At 43.3% G+C, this 24,140-nt stretch overlaps 4 protein-coding genes across 6 annotated transcripts; 2 read left to right on the forward strand and 2 right to left on the reverse strand.

Annotated features, from left to right (window-relative positions):
• Window positions 1-405: 405 nt before the first annotated feature.
• YIPF1 (Yip1 domain family member 1) lies at window positions 406-7,342 on the reverse strand. Of its 3 annotated transcripts, none has more exons than XM_067301277.1 (10): window positions 7,284-7,342; window positions 6,973-7,047; window positions 6,063-6,226; window positions 5,382-5,462; window positions 5,177-5,264; window positions 4,917-5,033; window positions 3,659-3,825; window positions 2,828-3,010; window positions 1,744-1,838; window positions 406-690 (listed from the first exon to the last, which is right to left on the reverse strand). In XM_067301277.1, exons 2-9 carry the CDS (start codon window positions 7,001-7,003, stop codon window positions 1,749-1,751), a joined length of 921 nt encoding a protein of 306 aa, XP_067157378.1. In that variant the 5' UTR covers window positions 7,004-7,047; window positions 7,284-7,342; the 3' UTR covers window positions 406-690; window positions 1,744-1,748. The 3 variants fall into 3 exon arrangements, with proteins under 3 accessions (XP_067157378.1, XP_067157379.1, XP_013814064.1); XM_067301278.1 differs by having other exon boundaries at window positions 7,297-7,315; XM_013958610.2 differs by lacking the exon at window positions 7,284-7,342 and having other exon boundaries at window positions 6,973-7,264.
• Window positions 7,343-7,955: 613 nt separating this feature from the next.
• On the forward strand, window positions 7,956-13,455 carry DIO1 (iodothyronine deiodinase 1). Its single transcript, XM_013958613.2, has 4 exons — window positions 7,956-8,589; window positions 10,223-10,366; window positions 11,597-11,796; window positions 12,265-13,455. Exons 1-4 carry the CDS (start codon window positions 8,259-8,261, stop codon window positions 12,328-12,330), a joined length of 741 nt encoding a protein of 246 aa, XP_013814067.1. The 5' UTR covers window positions 7,956-8,258; the 3' UTR covers window positions 12,331-13,455.
• On the reverse strand, window positions 12,232-16,075 carry IFT25 (intraflagellar transport 25). Its single transcript, XM_067301279.1, has 6 exons — window positions 15,726-16,075; window positions 15,446-15,552; window positions 14,691-14,759; window positions 14,015-14,058; window positions 13,462-13,575; window positions 12,232-12,312 (listed from the first exon to the last, which is right to left on the reverse strand). Exons 1-5 carry the CDS (start codon window positions 15,821-15,823, stop codon window positions 13,468-13,470), a joined length of 426 nt encoding a protein of 141 aa, XP_067157380.1. The 5' UTR covers window positions 15,824-16,075; the 3' UTR covers window positions 12,232-12,312; window positions 13,462-13,467.
• Window positions 16,076-16,347: 272 nt separating this feature from the next.
• LRRC42 (leucine rich repeat containing 42) lies at window positions 16,348-24,073 on the forward strand. The gene is made up of 8 exons (XM_067301280.1): window positions 16,348-16,424; window positions 17,946-18,433; window positions 20,318-20,449; window positions 21,533-21,651; window positions 22,642-22,730; window positions 22,817-22,930; window positions 23,085-23,169; window positions 23,583-24,073. The coding sequence occupies exons 2-8, from the start codon at window positions 17,961-17,963 to the stop codon at window positions 23,837-23,839; spliced, it is 1,269 nt and encodes a 422-aa protein (XP_067157381.1). The 5' UTR covers window positions 16,348-16,424; window positions 17,946-17,960; the 3' UTR covers window positions 23,840-24,073.
• The last annotated feature ends 67 nt before the right edge of the window (window positions 24,074-24,140 follow it).

The following is a 24,140-nucleotide window of genomic DNA, read 5'->3' on the forward strand; positions in this document are numbered from 1 at the left end:
AGGGAGCGGCAGTTAGCGACCGTTGCTTCCAGTGGGCACCCCCGCTCCTGGGCTTCCCCTCAGGTGCGGGACTGCCAGGCTGCTAAATGCTGCCCTGAGGCACAAAGGGGAACATTAAATTTAACTAGCCAAACCCCCAAGGGAGGGAGAGATTGTTTCAGGAGAGGGAAAAGAAAAGTGGCAGCAGGGCTGGGGTAAAGCACGGGAGACCATAAACAGCTTTACACGTGCTGTTTGCTGCCCAAAACGCCTGGTGGCTGCAGTTCAGAAGTACTACAGCAAAATTATTTCTGTCCCACTTTTGCATGTCTTATCAAACCAGGTCTTCACCTCTACAGCACAACCGAGGCTGCAATAGTGCTCTGGGGAAACACAAGTGTGTTTCATGTACAAAATAATTTGAAGCACTTTTAGAACACTTTATTCAGAGACAAAACTGTGGTGAGTGCAGACACAAAGAATTACCAAAAAAAAAAAAAGAAAGCTGTACAGGAATTCAGATCAACAGTTCAGTCTGCTTGCTAATCAGTTAGTCTCCAGTGAGCACATAGATGTCCGTAAATTCATGGCACATCACTGTCCCTTCTTGTACAAAAAAAAATGCTCCCATTCTTGCAATTTCCAAGTCCTTCAGTGAAAAAATTATCTAAAATAACATTACTGTACAGATGGAGAATCAGGCATTGTAATCTGAAAGAGATAAACAGCTCCTATGAGTATTACAGTTCTTCACGGGTGCCAGAGGACACAATAAGCTGCACATTTATAGTAATAATTTTCAGTATTTAGATATCATTTTGAATCCTCATAGCCATCTGGGATGAGAAACTGATTTTGCAGGAGGAAAGGTTCTAAAACTGATCTGCATGATTAGATAGTGTCACAGCTGGTAAGTTTTTGTGACCATTTGTGCTAGGCATATTTGGCTATATTTTCTTTTTAAAAACTAATAAAGCTTCTAGTTAGTAAATATTCTGAGACTATCACTCTAATTTTCAGATATATGCTTGTGGATGGTAGGCTTGCAGAGGCCTGGCCTTTGCATGTCTATTAGCCTTTTCTTGAACCTGCTCCACATCTCATCTCTTCAACAGAATTCAAATGTCATCTGCCTCTGGCAGCACTCCCAGCTACCAGGAAGCAAAACCTCAACCATCCCACACAGGGAATGCAGTCCGTATGGATGGCTCAGATACTGAGTCAGCCCTAATCAGAGAGTACACGGATCTCCCTGTACACAGAGAGCTGCTGCTTTGAAATACATTGTCACAAACATCAAGGGAAAAAAAAAAAAAATCCAATTTGCTTTTAACATTAAAAACAAAAGAAAATAGGAGTATAACTGACTATTGCTTTATTTGTGCAGTATATATTCTAATAAACACTTGGGGACTTTTCCAAGATATTTTCCATCAATTCCTTCAAATGACCTATAGGACAAGTAGATTATTTAAATTCTGTTATTTGAATATTTCTTTGCTCAAGGAAAAAAAAAAATAACGTGTCTTTGTTTCTGAGAGTCTTTTATGTTTTTATGGCTATATTTAAAACTTACAACTGGAAGAGAAGTTAATAGATGCTGTATATATTTAGTGCCATTTGGCAAAATTGTTCTATTAAATACTTTTCTACTCAACTATAGTAACATATTCCGGAGGAAAATTTCAAGATATCTGTCTCCCTAACACTTACAGGATTATATTTTTAGATGACTACAGAAGAAAGTTTAGATTTGATTTTTACCTTATTTATTGAATCTTTGTTATTCCTGTTGTTCCATTGTGAGGAGGGATATTAGGTGCAGGAAAATCCAGTTCAGGGGCATCAAAAAAATATGCCTAAATTATTACAAAAAAGAAAAAGACAGTTTAAAAAGAAACAAACAGTTCTGCCTCATCAGGCCCCAGCTCTTCCTTTCCACACCCACTGTTCATGGGGGTACAAACACAGCAACTTTTTGTTTTGTTTTGTTTGAAGTATTTTTAGCAGATTAGAAGTGGTGAATTAAAATGGTGCTCTAAGCTGTATTTTTTAAAATGACAATTAGCAGCTAAGGCCTTTGAAAAGACCTGTTCTGCAAGGGAACGAATTGCAGGGAGTTATGTGACTGCTTGCTGTTTAACTGCTGGAGTTCCAGGCAGTCTACAGTAACAGTAGCCTCACTGAAGTCAGCTGCAAGTCTCCTGCTGACACGAGTTTTGTTCTGCCTTCGCCTCCCTGCGAGCTGAGCTGCAGGAACCCCAAATTATCTGCTGTGGAAGCTGGAAGGGGTCAGAACTGAAGTCTGGATGGTATCATTCTATTTAGTGCAAAGATGACGAAAAAAATATATATGTTCTCATCATTATGTGTTTCAGAAGCATTAGGGTTTTCTGTTTTCATAATGTTATTTTACCAAGTTCTAGCAAGTTTATGTTTTCATACATAAAACTGATAAGCATACACTACATATTGAACATTTAATCATTTTAAAGGATTAACTAAGCATAGTACTTATTGGAATGAGTTGTTACTGCATACAATAAAGATTAATGCTTTGCTGCTACTATCATAAATTCCAGATAAATTTAAGACTGCTCTACAAGTAACTCTATGCTAGATGTATTCGTTATTGAGTTTGTTACTGGTACCATCAAAACCAGATCTGCATCAATTTTTGCTATGTTTGAAATAATCAGAGATTTTACTCTGGAGATTTGTCAGAAGTACTGTCTTTTTGTTACTTTAGAAAAAAAGATTTTCCAACAAGCAGCCAGCCCCTCCCACCCTGGACTGTAGCACGTCCCAGGTAATGGCACATTAGAGAAAAGGAAAGGCAGCGTCTTACCAAACAGCCGACAGCCAGCAGGGCATGAAGCAGAACAATGGTCCCAACGGTGGCCAGCGCAATCCTCCGGTTATCATCTCTGACGGCGGGCCAAAAGGTCATCACCAGAACAGACCCCGAAAGGCACAGAGAGAACATCACCAGGACCCAGCGCACCGCTTTTTGTGGAATAATCCATAAAATCTATTAAAAGAGAGGAAAAATCTTGTTAAATAGACTCTGTGAAACAGATATTTGTTTATTTAATGCATTGTTCTGTGACATTTCATCACTTCCAGCCAACCCGCACGCAAATTAACTCATGCCTTATCCGGTAGGTATCTATTGTCTGAGATAGAGTAACATCTACCGGAATAACAGCTCTAGCGCCACGGCAGGGATGACCTCTGCTCCTGGGCATGAGGAGAGTGTGTCTCCCGAGTTATGGGCTCCCCCTCCACGGCCTGCCCCTTGCCAGAGCATCCCAGGATGGTCCCTGCTGTCAGCACTGCCACCCCACACACCAACATCCACAGCCCAGGAGATGCACATCCCCCTTCCCAAAGCTGCCTTGGGCTGCCCGCAAAGCTCACCAGGAGCACCCCCCTGCTTGGATTTGCTGCCTCTGGAGAAATGACTTGCCCTGGGCTTTTCCAGTACCCACAAGACCTTTTTACACTAGACAAACTTGAATAAAAACCTTTACTCTAGCCAAGCAAGAGGAGCAAAAGGTTTGTCCAGTCCCCAAGATTTTGACTAATACGAACAATCCTACAAGAAACAGCAAATCTTTTAATCCGTGACCTTTTTGCAGGGCATGTAATACAGACACACTCTTCAGGCCATACGTACCGCTGTGGGAATATAAATGAAGAGGGAGTAGCCATAAACACATACTATCTCCAGGAATGAGTAGGAGACAATGTTCATAACTTTACTGTTCCTCCACATCAGGAATCCCCAGAGAGCAAGGGGAACAAGCCAAGCATAAGCATAAATTGTTGTCGCTGCTATGGACACTGGAAATATGAAAGAGATTTACCATTCTACTTAAAATACCAGCCAGAATCAGATGTGCTGAAGCATTCAGCCTAAAACTAGAAAGCTACCTTTGTAAATATTTTCAAATATAAAGTATGAATTATTAATAAATTGAGAACTTTGCGTACATCTGCTTTACACCCACTACTTTATCAGCACTTCAGGTTAGTTTAAAAGTAAAGAGTCCAGGAAGTATTCTCTGCTATTTTCAATTTCTTTTCTACAACTATATACAAAATGCTATCAGTTTCAGTGCAAGCAGAAGAACCAAACAAGAAAAAAAAAAAAAAAAAAAAAAACTTAGCTACAAACAGAAATTCAGCTACTAACAGCTACCAAAAAAAAAAAAAAAGGAAGAGAATGCAGACATGAGTGCCAAATCTGAAATTAATAAAGTGACTGGATTCCCAAATGGCAGTGTTCTTCCAAGTACACTGTGGATTCTGGAAGCAAACAAAAAACTACGTTGCTCTGTAGGCATGGCAGTCTCCTTCAAAATATAAGAGAAGGAGTAAGCAATTGGCTCCCGACTTGACTGAGTTAACACGTTATCTGTTAAGCATCTTTTGCTTATTTTGGAGTTTGCCAGAAGGCAGCAACCTCTAGCTCTTGGTAGGTGATATGCAGTAATAATCTAATTCAGTAATTTTCTGTCCGAGGCCTGCAGGCTCCTAGGGGTCCATGGATCTGTAAAGGTGTCTAGAAAAGCACAACAGTGGCCATTGTACTCACGTGAGTGGCCCACACTCTCTGTACAAGGGTCTACTGACAATTTTTTTTTTTTTAGAAACTGCCAAATATAGGCAGAAAAGCAAGGACAGAAAAATAATTTATTATTATTATTCTCATTATTACTTTCTGCTCTGCTAAAACTCTATTTTGTAACTATTTCATGTTCCTGAGGATTAGGGCTCTGCCAGTTACATCCTCCTTCAAGGACTCATTTTGCATTTCCACAAATATAAAGAAAGCAATCAAAGGACTCTGCTAGATCAAAGCTATGACCTGTTTTTACATGACTTCATTAGCGCACTAAAAACCTTCAGAACTGTATCAAGTACTTACAAACCTTTTCTGAACTCGGGCACGTAGTGGTATGTTGGCTTGCCCAGATGGATGAAAAAATTTGAAAGATTGCCACTAACAGCAATGGCAAAGACCAGTGTGGCACATATCCAAAAGGGACCTTAAAAGGAAAAAAAAAAAAAGAAAACCAAATTCAGCAACAGTTCTTCTGCCCTCTTGTTTCTTAAAGTCAACAAGTAAAAGAGGCTGCAAACTCAAAACATTCAGCACAGATGAACAGAGAATCTCACAGCTCGTACCCACCATAAAGGTCAGGATTGCTGCGGATATACAGCCTTACAAAGTTCCTCCCTGGCACTGGGAAAACCGAACCTTTGATTCTGTCCAGGACCTATGAAAACATACAGATTTGTCTGACTGAAAATGCAAAAAGGAAACAACATAAGTGTCAATGTCTGTAAGGCATAGTTTAGACAATAGTTCTCTTCTACTGGAGCAGATTATTAACCTGATAGGTGTCCACATCGAAGAACGTCTGGTAGTACTCAAATGTCCAGAAAGGGGCACTTTTCTTCTGTCCAGCAAGCAGCTATGTGGTAGGAAAGGAAAACATCACAAGCATGCAATTTCTGTACTTACAGAGAAAACAGACTTCCCTTAACAGGGAAATACCAGTTTGCGCTTTTTATGTATTATTTAATAGTTTCCCCTTCCCCCTCCAATATTTGTTAGCAAAAGCTAGTTTCTCTGCCCTGCAGGCAGAATAGTGGCCCGGTGTTGTAAGGAGCACCTGGATAGCCTACCACCTTCTACCACCCCGTTTGTAACGCGCGCCTTCATCAGGATCGGACGTTCCCTTTCCATCACTGATCGGCTGCATTAGCTGAGCCTTTAGACAAACCCTCGCCGTTTCAAAGTTTCCCGCTCTCCTGCCAGAGTCACCAGCCCCACAACAGAACTGACAGAAACAAATACATGCTGGATTTTCAGGTGCTGCTGCGTTCAAATCCTGGCATATTTGCTTAACTTCAATCACCACTGATTTCAGTGTAGTTTGCTAGGCTGCAAACCACAGCAGCTGATGGGCCAATGCACATTCTCTTCTCTCTACTATCGAGAAAATAATCTATGACAGAGAAGAATCAGAGTTTAAATCACCCAGCATGAATCCCTGGTGTAAGTGCATTACCTCTGTTTTATCGGAGTCATCGGTCCCCAATAATTCATCATCCTCTTCTCTCCCCGATTGTTGCAGACGGCCGTGCTTATTCTTGGGGATTTCAGCTGGCTCATCGATGCTTATTGTGGTAGCATCAGGATTTGCTGCAAGCAAATTAGCTGCGTCGTCAAATTCTGCAAATAAGTACATCACAAAAAAGGTGATGATCAATCAAGCTGTCAAAAATTAAAATTTTGTTCAGATAATTCAGAAAGCTACATTAAGACAACTACACAAGAAAGGATGCATCACTAATTTAGGCACGTCAAGTGCGATCTATATTTCTTAAAGCCCAAACTGACACAGACCAAGCTGAACATTTATTTAACAGATAGAGTGTGAGGCCTTCTTTTCCACTCATCCGTCTCCAACGTGTTATGCTGACACCATTGGAGCCTGCTTTTCCTTCCTGCGATCAGCCTCAATTCAAGGATCAGCAGGTCTCTACAACGGAGGGGGGAGGCTGTCCCACAGAAGACCACGTAGAAATGAACAACTTTAATCCTGTCCAAAATTTAATTTTGTTAGACCTGAATATGATTTACAACAAAACATATTTAAGCAAGTCAGAAAGCACAGTCCATTCCAAGTTGCAGTGCTTTGCCCATTTTCAACTTTACATCCATTCAACTTTACATGACGATTTCAGTCAACACAGAGGTGACATCTTTCAGCTCACCTACGAAGCATTTTAATGACAGAAAATAGGAGATATGCGGGATTACAGCTGCTCCTGGTACTACTCGCAAAGCTTCAAGGAAGCTTTTATCCAAGAGAACTCAACCCAAAGCTCAGAAACGCTTCCAAACCTCTGGAGTTTTGTCCACTTCGACAGCTGGGCCCCGAACCTTACGTCTACAAATTTAATAACGGCCTTCACCTTGAAACTTGAGATCATCCGCAGTCGCCATTCACTCGCCGGGCTCCGGAGCGGCTCCCCGAAGCTCCAGCGCTCCTGAAAAACAGGCCCCAGCATCAGGACGAGGCACGGCAGGCCAGAACCGGCTTTTTTCCCCCCAAAACACGCCGGCGCCGCGGATGCCGGGTTTATGCCGCCACCGCCTCCCCGCGAGGAGCCCGTGCTGCGCCAGCCGGGGGCACCGGGGGGCCGCGGGGCTCTCCCGGGCCGGGCCCCGCTCCCCCGTGACACCGGCCGCCCCGCCCGGCCCCGGCCGCCCCAGCCCCCCGCACCTCCGCGACCCACCGCTCCCGGCAGCGGCCGCTCCGCTCCCTTAAAGGGGCAGCAGGCGCTGCGCGGCGCCAGCCAATCAGGGGCTCCGCTGCTCGCGTTTCCTCCCCCGCCTCTCTGGCTCCGAAGAAACCTATCGGCACCGTTTGCGGCGCCGGCCAATCACAGGCGCCGAGGCGCTCCCTCTTCCGCCTCCGCCCGCCCCCTTAAAGGGCCCGCCTCGCGTGGGACGCTGCGAGCGGGGGGGGGGGGGTGCCCCGCTGCCCCCTGCGCCAACTCCCTTACTGCATCGCCGCTGCCCTTTAGGCTACCGGGAAGCTACTGCAGGGAGAGTTTAAGGGTTACAAAACTACTCAGTGGATTTGGGGGGGGGGGTATCCTTCCACCCCCCTCCCCCAACATGTTTTGGTGGAGAATTGGAGGAGATGGAGCTTCATTAACTGGATACTGTTTGCACAGTGGGACCAAAACGCAAATCGTTGCAGAACATCCCAGGCCACCCCGGTCGTGAAAACAGGTGGTCACATACTTAAATACGTGATTTCTGAGACTGGAACACACAAAGTTTAAACACATAACTTCTTACAGGAGCAGATCCACAGTTATTGTTAATATAATTCTCACATTTAATCTGTGGTTGCATAAAAACCTCATAATTCAACTTCTCTCATTAGTAACATATACAACATATTTGCAAATAAGACTTAGAATTGTGCAGTTAAGATTACAAAGATATCCTTCAGTGTAATTAATGCCTTCAGTGTAGACCGAGATGCTCACTGCAGCTCACAATACCCTCCGCTCAGTGGCTCTGGACACTGAAGTCCATGGAGAGGAGTGTCAGGGCACAAATTTGGTCAAACACGTGAACAGTGTCTTCCCCCCTCCCCGTCCTGTAACCTCATTCCCCTTGCCCTCTACCTTTGTCCGAGCCGTCTCACTGCGTCCTCTTTCGAAGTGGTCAGATCTCCACCACCATGCTCAGTATCAGGGTATTTCTACAAAAAATCTTGATTCTTTTGCATGTTACTATGTGTGTTGCTGTTGGTAAAACGCTGCTGATACTGTTCCCCAAAGCTATGAAAAGATACATCCTAAAACAGGGCGAAAAAAGCAGGATGAATGAGAATCCAAAGTTCAGCTATGAAAACTGGGGTCCAACTTTTTTCAGCTTCAATTATTTACTCTTTGTGCTGAAAGTGAAGTGGAAAAGGCTGGAGGATGAAGCCTATGAGGGACATCCTGCTCCCAACACACCGGTGGTGACTTTCAACGGGGAAGTTCGTCCCCTCTTCGATTTCATGCAAGGTCAGTAAATCAGCCATGTAGATGGGTTTGGTTTGCTAAAATGGCACATGAGGACAACATAGTGCGAAGGGAACAGGGACAAGTGGCTGGCATAAAGGTTCAGGACTGGAGACCGCCTGTCCGACCAGATTAACAGCATTCATTTGATGGAAAAGATAAAGCACATTTGTACCAGCTGTCTGTGTCTTGGTTTTCCAAAATAACCTGTGTTTATCTTCCTGGCTACAATATGACTTCAAGCCAGTAAGCTTATGAACCTCCTGTAAAAACTGGCTCTGCCAGGAAATACCTCTTTCCTGAAAGCCAAAATAATAATCTGTTATGGGGAAAGGAGACGCATAGACTCAGACCCATGTGCAGTGTTTCATGAACACTGGCTATCACTCTGTGTACATACAGTAAGTCCCCACACCGCCTCCTTAAGCCAACCTACAGCCCAGAAAGCACCCAATATATTTCCAGATTCAATGCAGAATCAGAAATAAAGCAGAAGCTGCTTTGCACTTTGCCCCCTCCCCACACTGAGATCTCCGCAGAATGCAGAATTAATCATTAAACTGCAGTCTCTCATCCCTACGGGAGGGATTAAAGCCTCCTCTAGGTCTACTTTTCCAATTAAAAAAAAATATATAAAATATATTTATACATATATATCTATAAAATCAAGTTGCAAATTTGGAAAGAGAGAAATATTATTTCACAGGAGGGTATCCCTTTTATTAGATTCTTAGGATGTGAAACTAGTAGCATCAGTTTTTGAAATTAAACCCAGCCAGAAGGAAGATCTTGAATAAACTTCAGGTAATTTTACATGGCCATAGACTAAAAGAGGTGCTTAGAAAATCAGAAAGTCCTCTTAAATTGAGGCATTGCAATACTTTAAACAGAAGCTTGTAGCTAAGACATGTGGGCATTTATTGTGTTAATCTGTAAGCAACTGCATAGATATTTTTGCCAGTGGCTTGTGTAACATTAGCTTAATAAATAATAATATTTAACAGGAGTTCTGTTTAGGAAGGAAATTGCAAAAATACGTTGAAAACATGAAAGCCTGCAATGCATGACTGAAAAGTTTGCAGCTGTGCTTAGATGCCCAGCTCTTCCCAACACTGTCCTTTGAAAAAAGTTACGGATCATCATATTTAGTATTTTTAAAGTTCCTTCGGCTTAAGGATCTCAGGGAGATGGTGATGTGCTACATGCTGTATATCCACACTAGAATGGTTCTCTATCCCTAAATGTTGCTAACTTCAGAATTGGATCTTGCAATGAGGATGTGAGAAGACATATGTCTGTACGGAGCCTTCTGCCTTTAATTGTCTTTACACAGGAACGAGTCCTCCTTTGTTAAGCTCACTGCGGGACTGGATCCTGAACGGGTCAGAACCAAGCTAGGGAAAAGAAAACATCCTTACATTTGTTTTGCATAGAAACCTGGTGATATAGATGTTTTGCTACCTTGACAATTAAAATAGCTCAACTTCCTAGGAAGAAAGTTAGGGGATAAGTGACTTACCCATTGTCCCCTAGGAAACCTGTAGTAGAGGCTCAGTTCTATGTTTTAATGCAGTCCTTCCTCCCACCACTGATTAAACCACGCATTCAGTATCCCATGTTTTTTTTTTCCCTCCAGAAAACCGACCATTAATCCTGAATTTTGGAAGCTGCACCTGACCTTCATTTATGTTAAAATTTGATGAGTTCAACAAGCTCATCAAAGATTTCAGCTCTATAGCAGATTTCCTGATCATCTACATCGAAGAAGCTCATGCAGTAGGTACAGTATAAACATCAATTTTAATGCCCATCACAGTCTTACACATACATCATTCCCTCCAGGGAAAAAAATTAGCAAAGAAGGGAACTGCAAATGAAAGGAAGTCTTGCTGAAATCAAAAGCGGCAATGCCAAATTTAGGAAACAATTTGAGTCCCTCATTCTGCAAAGATTTTTACTTACACACCTGACTTTACAGTGAGGTACTCCTGCTGAAGACACTCATCTATGCGAAGTGAAGCACAAGCACATAGTTAAATCTTTACAAAATTGCCTCCCGGTATTAGACAGCAACCGCTTTTGGAAAAAAAAAAGGGTAAATATTTCATAGAACAAAGTTTAAGTTTATGATACCAGCATGTATTAAGTGTTCTAAAAAACAGTATAGTTAGTATAAAGAATTTTAACATGTCTCAAGGACAGATGCAGACTTGACTTTGAAAAATTCAGCACAACAAACTATACACAGTGTTTTATCTTCACTGGATTTTAGGAAATGCATTGGCACAGATTTTTATCCCAAGAATAAGGCAGTTTTGTAAAATGTAATATTTACAGTTTTCAAGTACTCTTAAAATTATGGCATTTTCAGTAGTTCAGCAATAGCTAAAAACTAAGTCATTTCTCAAAAACTTTTACTAGTTTCTCTTTTACTAGGAAGAGTTGTATGCAAATATGTACTTCTAGATTTCTGAAAAGAGGAGACAGACCATTTCCCAAATACGTTTCGGTTCTCATAGATCTGAGATTTGTTTTTATAGGCTTAAGGAGTAGAATCAAGCAAAACAAACAGTTCTGTTGTTGAAACTGTGCTAACTGAATGGGTATCAGCTAATAGCACTACTTAGCATTTTAAAATCCACTTTTCTGTGCCAATAGTTTTGATAAACTTCATCCAGATGTGATGCATCTCCCACACCTGCTATTTCTTTAGGCTTGATTTATGTGGGGAAATTTCAGCTAAAACACATCAACTATTTCTGAATTCAGGTCAAATGGGAAAACAGTTTGCCCAAGTTAGAAAAAAAAATCTTGCAACCTTTTCTTTGAAAAGCTGTACTGCTCTCATACTCTAGGGGGGAACTTTCATTTCATGGCAAGTTTTGGTGATAGGAATACATGGCAGTATTCTTTTAACACAATTTTTGGATGTGATATATATACACTACATTTCCACTCTTAAAACTGCCTACTCAAAATGTTCCTTGCTAAATCATTTAATTTGTTTTAGATGGATGGGCTTTTAGAAACAATGTCGTTATTAAAAATCACAGAAGCCTTGAAGATCGAAGAACAGCTGCACAATTTCTTCAGAAAAAGAATCCTTTATGTCCAGTGGTTTTAGACACTATGGAAAACCTGAGCAGTTCAAAATATGCTGCATTGCCAGAAAGATTATATCTACTTCAAGGAGGGAAGGTAATCTATAAGGTAAAAGATAACAACAACAACGAGCACAGTATATTCAGATTTTTAACTTTTAAAATAAGCAAAGAATGTCTTACATTTTATTTAACAGTCAGTATTTCATTCTGTTTCATGGCTAATAATTTCACAATCCACTGTAACTTTGCAGAGAAAAGCATTAGCAACAAAACCAGCCTGGGCCTTTATAATGTACATATTTGATGTACACCTCAGTCCTGCTCAAATATTTGTCCTCTGGCTCTTTAGAAGAACTAGGTATGTCTAAATTGCAAGATCCAGGAACACGTCCCAGCTCCAGGATCAAGATGTTGGCCCAGTCCCAGTTACAGCAGGGTGTGACCTGCGCATACACCATCTCGCACGCGATGGCTGCCGTGCAAAGGAAGCCCACGCACCCCTGCTCACAGTTCTGATGCTCTAAAGGACTTCTGTGCATTTCAACATTACTGTATAACTTTATTTCCTTTGCAGGGAGGAGTAGGGCCTTGGAATTATCACCCCCAGGAAATACGTGCCATCCTGGAAAAAATGATGTAAAAGAAGAAAACAAGAGGACTTCAGAGTAAAGACTATCTGGATGAAGAAGCTCAATGAATAAATTTTTGTACAGTAACAGTTAAAAGCCAATTTAACAATAGAAACAACTAGAAAAAGAATAATGTACGTGCAACTAAAGTAAGAACATCTGTAGTGCGGTTCATCACGTATTTGTCTAGAGGCTTTCAAGTCTCATTGCTACAACCCCAGCTACTGCATTACAGTATGTTAATATGCTTATACCACATGCAGTAACGAATAGTACTTGGGTCCATTGAGCTATCAAGATTGGATACCATTTTTAAGGAGTATTGTGTAGGAAAGAATTCCAGGTGGTGATGTTTGTAAAAGTGCACTCGCATGCAAAACAACCAATTTCACATTATTATGATTCTCTTTTGTATACATACAATTTTCCTAAATGTTCACTTTCAAAGACTTCAGAAGGCTTCTGAATAGGACAATTTCTGTTAATGTTTGTTTCTATTAATATTTGTTATGACAGTCATAGCATGAAGCACAGACGGCTGTGACCTGATTTTAGAAAATATTTATAGAAACAAGCGATTGATCTGCAATTATTAAAAACTATTAAAAAATTTCATATGGCTTCAGCTTTTTTTCTCCCCTTGTTATTTATAAGCATTAGCAGAAGTTTATATTGATCCTATTATTTCTAACAGTTGATTTTTAACTGCTCAGAAAAATTACCAATTAAAGAATTTCCAAAGGGCTTGTTTTACAGTAGGAAATAATACCTCACATTTATGTACTACGCACTCTTTTCTGTTTAACTCAGAGCGCAAGGGAAACATTTCACAGGAAATCAAGTTTTAATTCATATATTAAGAAAGCCTGACCTAAATACAATAATTTAAATGGACTCACTTATGTTCAAGTGTTATGGGGTAAGCAAAAAGCAGTGTTTGCACTCTTGATTGTACAAACTAGACAGCTGGTACTACAATTAACAAGAGTACTGCATTACATACATTAAACTGGTGGGGAACACACACTGTATCTGTATCTTCCAAAAACACTGTAATATAAGGTTTTAATAATAAATATTCTCTATGCTACAGATATCAAAATATAAATTTATTACAAAACATTTTGAAGTACAAATTTAACCTGGGCTTAAGTGTTTTCTGCTATGCCCTCTGCCATCACCCTGTGCACTGATACAAAATGATCGAAAGCAGATTTGATGATGAAACGCAAGTAAGTGGCTTGGAAATCAGGAAGCTGTAAAAGAGAAAGAAAATAGTTTTATTGCATTCTCTTTACTGCATTGTAATACCATAACTACCAAATACCTCTTGCAGAAATTTGTTAGACAGAATAATCTAAATATTTCTGTGTCTGTTTTCAAAGTTACACATAACAAATCAAACTCTAAATACATCGAGTCAGATTCTTCTTTAGATGAGGGAAATTCAAAACGGTTCCCCCCCCCCCTCAAATATTGCAGCCTTGAAGACAACAATCGAGGGAGGAAAGAATGTCCCACCTCTGGAAAGAGCTCCAACCTACTAGGAAGCTCCTATGATGATCTACAGACTCCAATATCTAACATCAGCTTAGCAATAATAAGAAAAAAACTTTTTTTTCCCATACTTTCTCCCCAGTTAATCTAGACATCCCATTCCATGAAACACTACTGCTGTATACTGGAAATACTCACTGGAAATTCTTCTGTTTGAAGCTCTCCTTCTGTGTATTGCAAATCTAGAAAATACATTTTTCAGCAAATAAGGAATAACAATGTGCACTGCTGTAAAATATTTTCATTGGACTTCAGCATTCATGAGAGTTTAAGGGTCATGAACTTACACTGCATACAGAAATTTTTCTTTACAAGGTGATTAAAGAGGACAAACACTTTTTACAATATCCCACTGTAAAAATATAACTCATTACACTGCTTCATAAAATGTCACCCAAGGGGCATTAGAAAAAAATGCAGGAAATGGCATTGTACTATGCCATATAAGTCTGTTTTTAATTTTTGGAACATAAAAGCAAGTGTATAATACTTTTAGCTCTAATAAAGCATTTTACATCTCCAAAGAACTAGCAGATGATCAGTCCTCATAAACTTAATTTAAAAGTGTCTGTTCAATTAATGTCTAATAAAATAATCATCAAGTCCCACTTGATAACAGAGCAAACAGACAAGGATTAATATTTTTGATAAGTTATCTTACTAGTAATAATAAGAAGAGTCAATTGGAATCCTTTCTAGTTTACCTACCACTAGCTTTGTTATTCTAAAATCTAGAAATACTAAGTGAATCAACAGATATAAAGATCAACAAAATTCCCACAAAATCACAGCTGCTTCAGGTTCAGAATCTTACCTTTTTCAACACACTGTTCAAAATCTACCGGTTCTTTAGATACGCTTCTTTCAATCCTTAAAGTCCGCACTAAAACATACATACATTTCAAGTATCAATATGGATTTTGATTCTTTATTGACAATGATCTTTATTGTACCGATTTTCATCTTCAAAGCATTTTAGCAGCATTAACTAATTCATTCTCCCACTAACTTAGGGGTTAAGGCTAATATAACCATCATCCACATTTTCCAGGTTGGGCAAACAAAGAAAGTTTTCATTTCTTTTGCTTAGCATCTGCTAGCGATCAAACTCCTGACTCCTTGCTCTGATCTCGTAACGCTCCTTTCTGTCTTGCAGATCACATTTTTCCTATTTAAAAATCTAAAATTAACAGAGTTCTGTTCTATGGAATTAAAGAATCAAAACATTCAAAATAAATAAATAAATAATTTAAACAGTAAGTATTGTAGTCCAGTTCATTACATTAGCTTAACCACCACCGTGTTCCAGCACATTTAGTGATAAACTCAAGACAAAGGTATAATAATAACACAATAAACAAGCATGGGCGGGGTAGATTTGCCATCTTCTTCTTCATATATTTATGAAAAACTTTGGACTGGTGGGGGGGGGGGGGCTACAGTTTTGTTAAGCTGGATCTTTACAAATTTGTTCAAAACGATTACTTACGGCATGTGACACAATTGTGAGAAATTAAATGCATGGAGAGACACACGCGTGCTTTAATACTGCAGTATATGAATTCTTACCTAAATAACACTGAATTGTGACTTTGCTGATTTTTACACGCATAGGAAAACCAATAATGAATTCCTGTGGGAACATTCCCGTCGTTGTCCAAAAGGTTTCTGAACTTCTGCGGAGGAAACAAAAGCACAACCTGCAGTTTTTCCTTCATAACTTCCTTGACAGATATATTAAAAAAAAGAAAAAAAAAGAGAGAGAGAAATATTTAAAATAACCCCCCCGCGCAAAGCCAGCCCGGTTTAGCCGCCGTCCCCCCCGCGCCGCCCCGCGGCCGGCTCTCACCCGTCCGCCATGTTCTCGGGGGGGTAGTTCTCGTCGCTGGAGGTGGCCAGGACGACGGCAGCCCCCGCCGAGCTCAGGCACCAGTCCGCGGCCTTCATCGCCGCCGGGCTGCGGGGCGGAGGGGGGGGAGGAGGAGGAGGAGGAGGAGGAGGCCGCGGCCGCCGTCACCGCCAGGAGAGGGCGCGGCGCCGCCGTTGCCAGGCAACCGCCCCGGCCGGAGCAACCCGCACACGCGTCCGCCCGCGCCGCGCGCCCCCGCGCTCCGTTCCGTCCCGGAACGTTTGTCACGGCGGCGGGGACGACGGCGCGAACGGCTCCCCGCCACGCGTCCCGGCTCGTCCCTCATCCCCGCTGCCCGTCACTCGTCCCCGCTGCCCGTCCTGCCCCCAGGCCCCCCAGCTCCGCCGCCTCCCCCCAGCGCAGCTCCGCCAGCATGCCTGGAGCCATCTCCCAGCATCACCCCCGCAGCACCCCCGCGCCAGAGACATCCCGGCCCCGAGCCGCGCCCCCCCGCTGCCACCGGCACCCCCGGCCCCGAGCCACGCCCCCCGGGGCCCGGGCCCCGCCCGCCGCTCCCGGCAGCCCCCGCGCGGCCCCGCCCCGCGCCCGGCGCTGCGGGCAGGCGGCGCCGCCCCCCCCCGGCCCCGGCGGCAGCTGAGCCGGGCGCGCGGCGCGGCGCGGCGGCCCCTCCTGGGGCAGGTAGGTGGCGGCGGCAGCGGCGGCCCCCCGAGCGGGCACTCGCGGCCCGCGGCGGCGGAGCGGGGCCGGGCCGATCCCTGGTGCCCCTGGGGCGGCACCGCTGCCCTCCACGCGCGGGTGCAGGGCCCGAGCCGCCCCCCGGCACGGCACGGCACGGCCCTCCGACCGCCGGCAGGGCCCCGGCCCCTGCGGCCCGGGCAGGGCCAGATCCCTCCTGCCCCCTCAGCTCCCCCCCGGGCAGGGCCAAATCCCTCCTGCCCCCTCAGCTCCCCCCCCGGGCAGGGCCAAATCCCTCCTGCCCTCCCAGCCCAGCCCCCCCCCCCCGGGCAGGACCAGATCCCTCCTGCCCCCCCAGCCCAGCCCAGCCCCCCCCCCGGGCAGGACCAGATCCCTCCTGCCCCCCCCAGCCCCTCCCCCCCCGAGCAGGACCAGATCCCTGCTGCCCCCCCAGCCCAGCCCCCCCCCGGGCAGGACCAGATCCCTCCTGCCCTCCCCAGCTCCCCCCGGGCAGGACCAGATCCCTCCTCCCCCCCCCCCCTTCCCAGGCAGGACCAGATCCCTCCTGCCCCCCCCAGCCCCTCCCCCCAGGCAGGACCAGATCCCTCCTGTGCCCCCGTGGGCAGAACCAGACCCCCACCCTTCCACCCCTTGGGCAGAACCAGATCCCTCCTCTCTCCCCTCCCCCCCCGGGCAGGACCAGCCCAGCCCCCCCCGAGCAGGACCAGATCCCTGCTGCCCCCCCAGCCCAGCCCCCCCCGAGCAGGACCAGATCCCTCCTGCCCCCCCAAGCCCCTCCCCCCAGGCAGGACCAGATCCCTCCTGTGCCCCCGTGGGCAGAACCAGACCCCCACCCTTCCTCCCCTTGGGCAGAACCAGATCCCTCCTCTCCCCCCCTCCCCCCCCGGGCAGGACCAGATCCCTCCTGCCCCCCTGTGCAGGGCCCGATCCCTGCCGCCCTTCCCCCCGGGCAGGACCTGACCCCATCCCTGCCCCCCGGCCGGGGCCGCCGGTGGGGGGCGGGTGGGGGGGGGCACGGCACAAACCGCAGCCGCCCCAAGCAGGCGCCGGCCCCGCCCGCACTGGGTGGGGAGGGGGCACCAGGAGCCAGGCCTGCGGGGGAACCCCCAGCAGGCCCCAGTGCCCGCTGCGGTCGGCCATTAGCCCTCCTCCTCCTCCTCCTCCTCCCCCCCCACGCTCGCAGCGGGCAGCACAGCCAGGGCCACGCTGGGGGGCCTGCCCCCCCCCAACCCCCCGGGTCCCCCCGGTGCCGGGGCAGCCTGGCGGCACGGCGCCCGTCGCGGGCACCGGGCACCGAGCGGCAGGGCCCTGCCCGCCCCGCGCGGTCGGAGGGCGGGTAGCGCGCAGCCGTGCTGCCCGCAGCCTGGCCTCCCTCGCGCCGCAGGGCTGCGTGACTGCCCGCCCGCCCGCAGCGCGTCCGGGAGGCCTGCCCGCGTTGGGGCTCTCTCCCGAGCTTGCCGCTTTGGGGCTGCTCTTCACCTGCGCGCCGGTTTGTTTTTGCAGACCTGGACGAGGGGAATGTCTTACTGCCTCCACTCAGAACGCCATTTGGATGCTGGGCCGATATACGTGCGTGAAAACGGGAAGCTGCACGTGGTAAATCAGGGTGCAGGCAACACGCAGAATGTCACCCCCAAACCAAGATCTTTTAGGCTGTTTTCCAGAGGATTCTCTGTGGAGCTTTGCATGAACAGGGAGGACGATAGGGCAAGGAGGCAGAGGACTGATCATTTCATCTTCACATACACTAAGGAGGGGAACCTCCGATACTCTGCCAAGTCTCTCTTCAGTCTAGTGCTGGGTTATATTTCTGACAACGTGGATCACATTGACTCATTGATTGGTTTCCCAGAGCAGATTGCTGAAAAACTATTTTCAGCTGCAGAAGCAAGACAAAAGTTCACGGAACCAGTTACAGGACTGAGAGCGCTACAAAAGTTTACGGAAGCGTATGGCAACCTGGTGCTATGCTCATTATGTTTGCGGAATAGGTAAGTGCATCCAGTAACAAACACCAGCATCTGCTAGTGCTCTTTGCAAGCATGCTTAAGGTTTCCCTGAAATGATTTTTCTCTAAAAAATAATTTTAAAAAATCGTGGGCTGTATGACACTGCCTAATTTTAATCAAGTGACCTGAGCCTTGACTCATTCTTCTTGCTTCATGGGATGTTTTTGTAATTGCTGTTTACAAGCATTTCAGTGTATTTAGTTGGCCATACAGATAAAATACACCTTGACAAACTGTCCAGGTTTGTTTACTCTGAGCTTACTGTCCCATTTCATTTTGGGGGGGCTCAGCAGAAGATGCAGTCTTCTGATAGGCTTTGAAGACAGATATGTTTTAACTTAGTTTATTTTGGTATCTATTTAACACATTTTTGGAATCATATTTAACACATTTTAATGGGGTTGTTCTGATTAGAATCCAGCACCATTTTTCTGTCTTATCCTTGTCTGTGTTTCTCTCAGTACAACAGAGACTGGCCAAACTTAAAACCGGGTATGTTTTTAAAGCTTTGCTCCTACTGAAGTCTTTTCCAGTAATATAACCAGTCTGTCTTCTGTCTGTACACTTTAAAAAAGGGATGGTTTATCCAGTTTAAAATCAAAGTACAGACACACTCATCTGAAGTGCCAAGGGTGTTTTGAGCAGAGTAGGAATGTTTGATCAGAGGTCAATTATCCTTTGTTTTATCCTTTAAACCTACTCCCTTTTTATCTTTAGTACAAATACTTTTTATTGGCTTAATTTAGGAATGAAGTTACCTCTGGCATCTTGTGCCATTACAGGAAGCTGCATTAAGTATCAAATCTTTGAAACCCAGGAAAAGAGATTTTAAGGCATTTTCTGATGAATCTTAATTCTAAAACAGCCCACTCTTCTCTTCACGCACCTTCTGAGTTAGTATTATCCATCAGGAATTATCTTCTTGCACTCCAGTTGTACGGACTGCCTTCCACATAACTGAATTGCATGGCAAAGGGATGTGGTGGGTAGTTTAATGGGCTATACTTGCACTAGGAGGATATTCAAGTCCCCTCGCTTGCAGGGGAAAAGAGGTGCTTCCTTGGGGGCGCAAGTCTGTGAGCATCTCTCATTTTAGCATTGAAGCTGTTAGTTGTCCTCAGGGATTGTCTTGCCATGGCGACTCTAATAGGTAAATACAGGAGAGATCGGTGAGGTAGTGAGTGCGGGCACAGTGTTAGTGCGTATTTATGCATGCCATTCTTCAATGGTCTGTTCCCCTCTCTGAACCGCCTACTGAATAGCTCCAGCACAGATGTTTGTGTGGCTGCAGAGTGAATCAGACCAGCGCACCAAACCAGCTAAAAAAATAACCTGTTGTGTAACTGTTGCCAGGGGTATAGTCACAGCTGTAGTTGGAGTCCTGCAGGTGTCCTGTAAGACACTTGTCTCTAGTGAAGTATTTTAGTTGCAGGTGTAAAAAGTACATTTTACCCTTTGGCAAGCAACGCTGCTACATTTAGAGTAGATTTTAACACTGGATAAATGTAGCCTTGTTTACACATTGAGATACTGAGGAAGAGCAGTTTGGGAAGCTGATTTAAGATAAACTAGAATATATACCCTACTTTATTTCGAAATAATCTGTAAAGAAGTCCCTAACAGCAGTGTTTGCAAGTTGCTAGTCCAGTAGTTTGAGCCGAACCATGACGTTGGTTCAAGTACAAGGCTGGGAACTCGGATGTTGCACGCAGACTGCAGCACAGGAAGGCAGTTAGGACAGCTGGCTAATTTCTGGCAGTTTTCATATAGGTATTAATGTGAAATGACCGCATTACGCTAGTGACAGTTGAGGATCTAGGACCCTTCTTACATGTCTAAACATGAATGGCTTTTTGCACTTCACAGATATCTGGTTATCTCTGAAAAGCTAGAAGAAATTAAGTCTTTCCGGGAGCTGACTTGTTTGGATCTTTCCTGTTGTAAACTTGGAGATGAGCACGAACTGCTAGAACATCTCACTAAAGAAGCTCTGTCTAGGTACTGATTTCCTGACATATAATTGATAATGATATTTTCTTTTCTCGTCACTAAGCAATTCAAAGAATCAGGCTGCAACTTTAAAGGAAGGTTTCACAGGCAACAACATACAAGTTTGAAGGCTTTGGTTCTTTCATAAAATCTATTCTTGAGATAATCAAAGTACAGAATTTATTGTACACAAACTACAAAATCCAGATCTCAAAAGATCCTACAAATATGCAAGTGTAGAAATATAAATTCATTGTCTCATGCTTTTAAATCAACTTTTTATAATTTCCATTGTCCACGTTAAAAAAATGCATCCTAAGTATTTCTAACAGCATTAGACTTTTATTTCCTGTTTTCCAGGGAGAAGTTTATCAGCCAAATTTTTAACCCAACCAATTTGCGAGATGATTGCTGCAAGCACTAGGTTAAATATTTTGTTAATTAACATTTAGAAAATAATTACATAATTTTGACTGAGGCTTAAGATTGACAGGTAGAAAACTGTGGAAATCAATAGGCAGGATAATTGCTTGCTAATTAACAGATATTATGTTAACATAAGACTTTGCTGCATTGTGAGTCAAGATTTTGTCTTGAAGTGCTCTGGAAAAAAGTTTTTAATCTTATTTTTTTTCTCTGAGGTTTGTTCATCTGTGTCATAATAGTTCACTGTGTACTTAAATATCATTGCCATAACTCTTACCAAATCTGTTCTCTCTCATTTTGCCAAGTATTTTTCTCTTTTTAGTTCTGAGTTGAGATTGGCAGCCTTGAGTTAGTAACATTAATTTATAAAGAACATTACTGTCTGTTAGCCACTGCTTGTGCTCTAGGATTGGTTTGTCATTGGAGCTCTGGGAATAGTTAGCTGAGTAACTGCTTCTGTTGAGCTAGTAAAGGGAATATAAAAATATCTGTTAGCCCTACCAACCCAGGCTTCTTGTTTGCTATTTTTTATTAATACTAACAAAAAAGTAGACTGAAGGCTTAGCACAGGAAGAGCCCAGACTTTCTACTTAGAGTTCTAAGACATTTTGCAAAACTATCTAAAAAATTTGACTGTTAACTATGGATTTGTATTTCTCTTCTCAGTGTACAAAGGCTCCTCCTGAAAGACAACTCTTTATCAGATGCAGGCCTTCGCAGAATGACAGCACCAGTTCGAGTATTGAAAAAGGGACTTGAGAATCTTTTGATATTAGATTTGTCTTGTAAGTGCATCATGGTTTAATATTAGAAGCAAGCTGTATCCTTTTAAATGAAGGACTTCTCCTCCTTAATACTGAAGGAACACAATCAGTTCAGCAATTCCCATGAGCCAAGTACCCAACCTTCCAGAAGCCACAGGTTGTACCTATAGTCCCAGCCACTTGCCACTGAAATCTGTCTTACCAGTGAAGTAGGGGAAACAGGGCCAGGCTCCTAGCTGGCATAAATAAAATGCTTAAAGGATTATCTGTGCAATCCAAAACAGAAGTTAAATTAACCATTTCTGTTTCAATTAAGTGACTGAACACTGAATTTTTAGTGTTTGACAACTGTCAGTGTTGATACATGGAGATACCATCTTCTATGGTAGTTTGATCTTTTGTTTGACTATTAGACATGTAAACTCTAATACAGTTGCTACTGTACTGTTCATTCTCTGCCTGGAAAGCAACAGGATATTTGGGGGGGGGGGGGAATTAATATACATAACTAGTGACTGTACCATGATACCAACACAAAGGCATCCCAGTTAAAGTTATTTAAGTAACCTTTGTTAGGTGCTTGTACTTGCAACCTCTGCAATTTCTTGAAAGTAACTTTTTCTAGAGTGCTTTTGGAAGCTCTGCTTGTGTGTCTGTTGACTTTTAATATTGTTTTGACCAATGAGTAATGCTACAAAACTGATATATCCTGCAGTTCATTCTGGAAAGTTTACCACAGCATGCATTATTAGCATTTCTGTAATCCAGCAAACTTCCACTACTACTTGTATAAATATTTTGAATAGTTTGAGCAGAGCTATTATAAAACTTGTATTGTGATCATTAGAGGGAAAAAAAAATTTTTGACTCACTTTCAAAACATGAAGCATATTATAAAATGGCCCAAAAAAATCTTGTTTAACTATTAGCTTTTGGAAGAAATAGTTTCTTGGCATCATGACCATCTTTCTCCACATCCTGCAACTTAGCTAACTTTACTTGACTTTATAGGTAACCCTAAAATCACAGATGTGGGAATTGGATACCTTCTTTCTTTCAAGAAGTTGAATTGTTTGGATATTTCTGGAACCGGTCTCAAGGTAAAGTAGAGCTTCTGTCCAAGTTTACTAGACAAGCGTAACCAAATGTCCTTCCCCACTTACTACTTCATTTCTCTTTTCACTAGGATGTTAATGCAGTCATTAAGCGGATCCAGATGCAGATAGGCCTTGTTCATTCAAAAGTGCCTCTGAAAGAATTTGATCATAGTAACTGCAAAACAGAGGGATGGGCAGAGCAGGTATGTAGTTTTTAGATCTATTATTTTCTAGAAATTCTTCTTGTGTAGTATGAAGTCACTGAATAGTAAAGAATAAGAGATAGAGTTGTTTCCAATGGTATTTCTATAAGCTTTTTAGAAGAAGCATTTTTAACTCCTTCAAATTTCATTTCAGACAGTTTTGCAGTGGGAGCAGGCAGTTATGGAGGCCATCAAGCCACAAGAAAATCTGAGATCCAGAACAGCAGCTCTGCGCTTCTGTACGTACTGCATAGAGACCAAGTAGCGTATTCATTTTCTACAGGGAATCTTTTCATACATCATTTCTTAGTACAAACCGCATCTCAGATGCTCAACTTCAGCCATCTGTGGAGCCCTGTTACAATGTGTTTGGTTTTCTTCATTTGTTAGATAGGTGGATAACTCTTAGACAGCATGACAAGAGTGTTAAGGCCACATTTAAAGCAGAATTTTGTTATTTAAACAAAATCATTTTTCTCCTTAAATTTCTAAGTACAAAATAGAAATGTTCTTTTCCCTATTTATATTTCAGCAAAGCAGTCTGCATTCCAGGTTGGCATGGTCAAAGCAATTTGCAACACAAATATGCATTTTTCAGGACAATTTTGCTTTGTCCAAGTCTAAACTTGATCTTTTTTTTTTTTCCCTGTAGATGGCAAGACACACCGAATAGAGGAAGTAGTCAAATGCAAGTTGGTGGAGGCAGAAACAAAAGCTTCTGGAAACTTGCAGTTTTATAAGGAAAAAAATCAAAATTGCTATTTACCTTTGAAAAAGGAGGTTGCAGGCAGCCATGAATTAAAGAACAATAAAAAACGAGCTTTGGCTGAACAAGAGAGAGAAAGGACTTCCAAACAGAAGCATCTGTGCCTCGCTGTGGAGGACTGGGATTTGTTAAATACCTACTGACTCAGAAAGAAGTGGGTCTTTGTTTGTTTTCTTGCTGATGACAGAATTTAGACATATTGAGAGGGAGTAACATAAAGGAGACCAGCATCGTTAAATCTGGTTGCTGTGATATACTAGTGAGTTGCTTATGCTTGGGGAGGGGAGGGCTAAAGTCAAGGAGAAGGATAATGATACTACTGTATATTTTCAATACATAATAATTTTTCAAATAAAGTTTTTTGTTGTCATCCTTAAGTAATTCTTCTGACACAGAAATAATTCAGAAAAATAGTTGGTCCTATCTCTCCTCCTCTTTTGCCTC

Source organism: Apteryx mantelli, chromosome 8, assembly GCF_036417845.1.
Source record: "Apteryx mantelli isolate bAptMan1 chromosome 8, bAptMan1.hap1, whole genome shotgun sequence".
Lineage (NCBI taxonomy): Eukaryota > Metazoa > Chordata > Aves > Apterygiformes > Apterygidae > Apteryx > Apteryx mantelli.

Coding starts and splice junctions, on each gene's coding strand:
- YIPF1 (XM_067301277.1), bottom strand. CDS start 7,003: ATGGCGACTGCGGATGATCTCAAGTTTCAAG. Junction 5,034..5,176: donor CAGCAATCCTGACCTTTATG/GTGGGTACGAGC, acceptor TTTCCTTTTAAG/GTCCCTTTTGGATATGTGCC. Junction 1,839..2,827: donor TGCTGGCTGTCGGCTGTTTG/GTAAGACGCTGC, acceptor GTAATAATTTAG/GCATATTTTTTTGATGCCCC.
- IFT25 (XM_067301279.1), bottom strand. CDS start 15,823: ATGAAGGCCGCGGACTGGTGCCTGAGCTCGGCGGGGGCTGCCGTCGTC. Junction 15,553..15,725: donor CCCGAGAACATGGCGGACGG/GTGAGAGCCGGC, acceptor TTTCCTCCGCAG/AAGTTCAGAAACCTTTTGGA. Junction 14,059..14,690: donor TGAACAGTGTGTTGAAAAAG/GTAAGATTCTGA, acceptor TGTATTTTCTAG/ATTTGCAATACACAGAAGGA.
- LRRC42 (XM_067301280.1), top strand. CDS start 17,961: ATGTCTTACTGCCTCCACTCAGAACGCCATTTGGATGCTGGGCCGATA. Junction 22,731..22,816: donor TTTCTGGAACCGGTCTCAAG/GTAAAGTAGAGC, acceptor TCTTTTCACTAG/GATGTTAATGCAGTCATTAA. Junction 22,931..23,084: donor CAGAGGGATGGGCAGAGCAG/GTATGTAGTTTT, acceptor ATTTCATTTCAG/ACAGTTTTGCAGTGGGAGCA.